The following is a 3,232-nucleotide window of genomic DNA, read 5'->3' as shown; positions in this document are numbered from 1 at the left end:
ACAGGACGTTCAGGGTGCGGGTCGGGGCCCCACGTGGGGCCACAGGACGTTCAGGGTGCGGGTCGCTTCCCATTGAGGGTTTTTCCTTTTTTTTCCGTTTTGTAATAATAATGATAACACATACATGCACGCTTCCATTTACATCTGTAAATATGCAGAAATACTTCTCTTGCTTTTTACATTTAAAAGAGAATTCCATGCTAGAAGGCTTTCTTACCTTTATTTGTAGTTGTTACGTCCCCACCAAAGAGGTCCAGGTGTTATTTGTAGTTGTTACGTCCCCACCAAAGAGGTCCAGGTGTTATTTGTAGTTGTTACGTCCCCACCAAAGAGGTCCAGGTGTTATTTGTAGTTGTTACGTCCCCACCAAAGAGGTCCAGGTGTTATTTGTAGTTGTTACGTCCCCACCAAAGAGGTCCAGGTGTTATTTGTAGTTGTTACGTCCCCACCAAAGAGGTCCAGGTGTTATTTGTAGTTGTTACGTCCCCACCAAAGAGGTCCAGGTGTTATTTGTAGTTGTTACGTCCCCACCAAAGAGGTCCAGGTGTTATTTGTAGTTGTTACGTCCCCACCAAAGAGGTCCAGGTGTTATTTTGTGCAAAAGTGCATTTTTGGCTATTTCCCCTAATATAAGCCCTCAATGGGGGTTGGGTTTTTGTGCTAATTCGCTTATTTCCATCGAAACAAGTAGTAAAGTGTGCCGCTTCGGATACTATTTACATTATGAAGAGAGGATATATACAAAAAAATATTTTTGAGCAATGGAAATAAGCGAATTAGCATAACACCCCATAGCCCCTTTCAATTCAATGCAATTCAAATTCATTTAGGGCTTATGGTAGGGGAAATAGCCAATAATGCGCTTTTGCACAAAATAACACCTGGACCTCCTTGGTGGGGACGTAACGACTACTAATAAATATACAAATATATATAAATACAAATAAAGGTAAGAAAGCCTTCTAGCATGGAATTCTCATTTAAACTGTGTTGATATTAAGACAAATTCAACAGGAATCACAGCATTAGGCTATAAATGCATTTTGCAGTAAAGTTTTGCTATTAATCTAACATCTTACCAAACTCTGCTCTTATAATGTGGGTCCCAAATGGGCTCCACCATCCACGACACTTTTCCTGACATTTTTGAGAACCACTGAATGGAATTCATATGAATATTGTGATTTATTAATTAGTATTTTTTTTCCCAGATACGTAACAGCTTCCTCCAGATCAAATAAACAAAAAAAATGCAATAAAAAAAGAAAGTGATATATTATTGAAACAAAAAGGATATATCATATCCATAGTGCTAATAGTGATAGTAATAGCCTATGACATCAAAAGATGTCTCAACTAAATTAAATAAGCTGTTGACTGACTAACTCCTCCACTCCTCCACTCTGATCATTGATTGGATGTCATTGGACAACTGACTGACTGGCAGGACCGCGCAGCCAACCGGAGAGTCCCTGTCCGCGCGCGTCGGGTCCAATCGGAGCGGCCGAGGGGCGGGCCCGTGTGCAGCAGTGCGTCGGGTGGAGTCATCAGTGTGTGTGTGTGTGTGAGAGAGACAGAACCATAGAAGAACCGTTTAACAGACACACAGGGAGGAGACCCTCTGCTTTTCTTTTTCATTTCAACAACTCCTCTTCTTCCTTTTTTCATTAACCTCCCACCACACACACACACACACACACACTACAAAGACTGTGATTTTATTAAAACAAAGACAATGACGACGACCACCACCTTCCAGGGAATGGAGCCAGGCGTTAAAAGCAGCTCAAGGTAAAAAAAATAAAATAAAAGAAAAACCTTATTTTAAAAAAAAGAACATTTTCTTCCAGAACAAACAAAAGAAAAGCGTTCGGGTCGGGTCGGTGTGGATGTGGATGTGGGGTGGATGCACATTATTTCAGAACCAGTATAGTCAGAGAGCTTCTGGATCTTTCTAAAAAGAAAAAAAAAATCTTTATAGTTGCATTGTGTTTTTTTTTCTGCTAATGGACACAGAAACAGACTAGAGGGGGGGGGGATTATAATGTGGATTATGGTTTAAACTGCTATAATTAATCTTATTGTTGGTGGGAGTGGAGTGGAGTGGAGTCTGGGACTGACTCAAACTGAACTGCTTGTGTCTGTTGTCGGTTGGACCAGCAGAGCCAGTGAAGCTAGGCTAGTTCTTTTTTAGTTTAGGGTTCAGGCTCTCAGCCTGGCCTTTATTTGTCGCTAAATAGAGACACTGACTCTGCAATCAGGAAAAAGGAAACTCAGAGAATATACATGCCTGATGCCACGAGGTGGAATCACCCTTTCTCTCTCTCTCTCTCTTTTTGTTTATCATGGTGATTTAATTTTAGAAAGCCTGATCAAATCAAATGTGCCAGCAATGAAAGCTGATCTAGGGAGGAGGAACAGCAGAGAGAGAGAGAGGGGAACTTTTATTCCGTTCCAACTATCTGTCCAGCTATATGGAGACAGATTGGAAGGGTGTTGCTCTGAGGTTGGAGTGTTTTCTCTGGTTTAATAGATCTATGCTTCTTATGATCTTGTCGCTGCATTTTCTACTGCATTAAAGAAGCATATAGGAACAGATTTATATGCTATCAGATGATGTCCAGCCCCAGCCATGACAGGGCTCTCTCTCTCTCTCTCTCTCTCTCTCTCTCTCTCTGCTTGAGTCATTATTACAGGAACAATATATCCCAGACAGAGCCAGACTCTATCAGTCTGCAGATCTCATTATCTCTTGAGTTGGCCTTCGCTGTAGTCAGTGTGTTGTTGGATCAGAGAAGCTCGTCTAAATAGTTTCTTCTGGAAAGATCCAAGTGTTTGCTCAACATTGTCATTGTCAGATGGAGCTTATAAACGTGTCAGTGAACTGAAGTATGATCATTTGACCCATTAAAAAGGCCTCCTTTTTGAAGTTGTTGTGAATGGACTGAGAGAAGGAGGGAGGGGAGGGGAGGGAGAGTACCTTTTGTAGGGGCCCATTTTTAGAGGGAGTCATTCCTCAGGAACTCAGTCAGTCAGACCTTGGCTTCCTTTTCCTGGAAGTGATGGTGATGGTGATGATGTGTTGCTGACTCGCTGTGTGCTTTCACTCAAAGTCTCAAACACTGAGTGAAACGAAGATACTTGGATAAGGAAGATCTGTCTGTAGACTCTGTAACCAACCAACCAGACAGTTTGTCATAAACATCTGAAACAGATCTAATTTGACAGCTAT

General features: G+C 41.7%; 1 protein-coding gene across 1 annotated transcript in view; it reads left to right on the top strand.

Annotated features, from left to right (window-relative positions):
* Positions 1-1,555: 1,555 nt before the first annotated feature.
* The window catches only part of LOC306936342 (jupiter microtubule associated homolog 1-like), a 48,352-nt gene continuing 46,675 nt past the window's right edge, over positions 1,556-3,232 (top strand). The window contains exon 1 of the mRNA XM_079519830.1: positions 1,556-1,791. Coding sequence (XP_079375956.1) covers positions 1,736-1,791 — 56 coding nt within the window. The 5' untranslated portion in view covers positions 1,556-1,735. The remainder of the gene's footprint in view (positions 1,792-3,232) is intronic.

Source organism: Electrona antarctica (genome assembly GCF_951216825.1).
Source record: "Electrona antarctica genome assembly, chromosome: 14".
Classification (NCBI taxonomy): domain Eukaryota; kingdom Metazoa; phylum Chordata; class Actinopteri; order Myctophiformes; family Myctophidae; genus Electrona; species Electrona antarctica.
The sequence above is the reverse complement of the archived record's forward strand: the minus strand, read 5'-3'. Positions and strand labels throughout refer to the sequence as shown.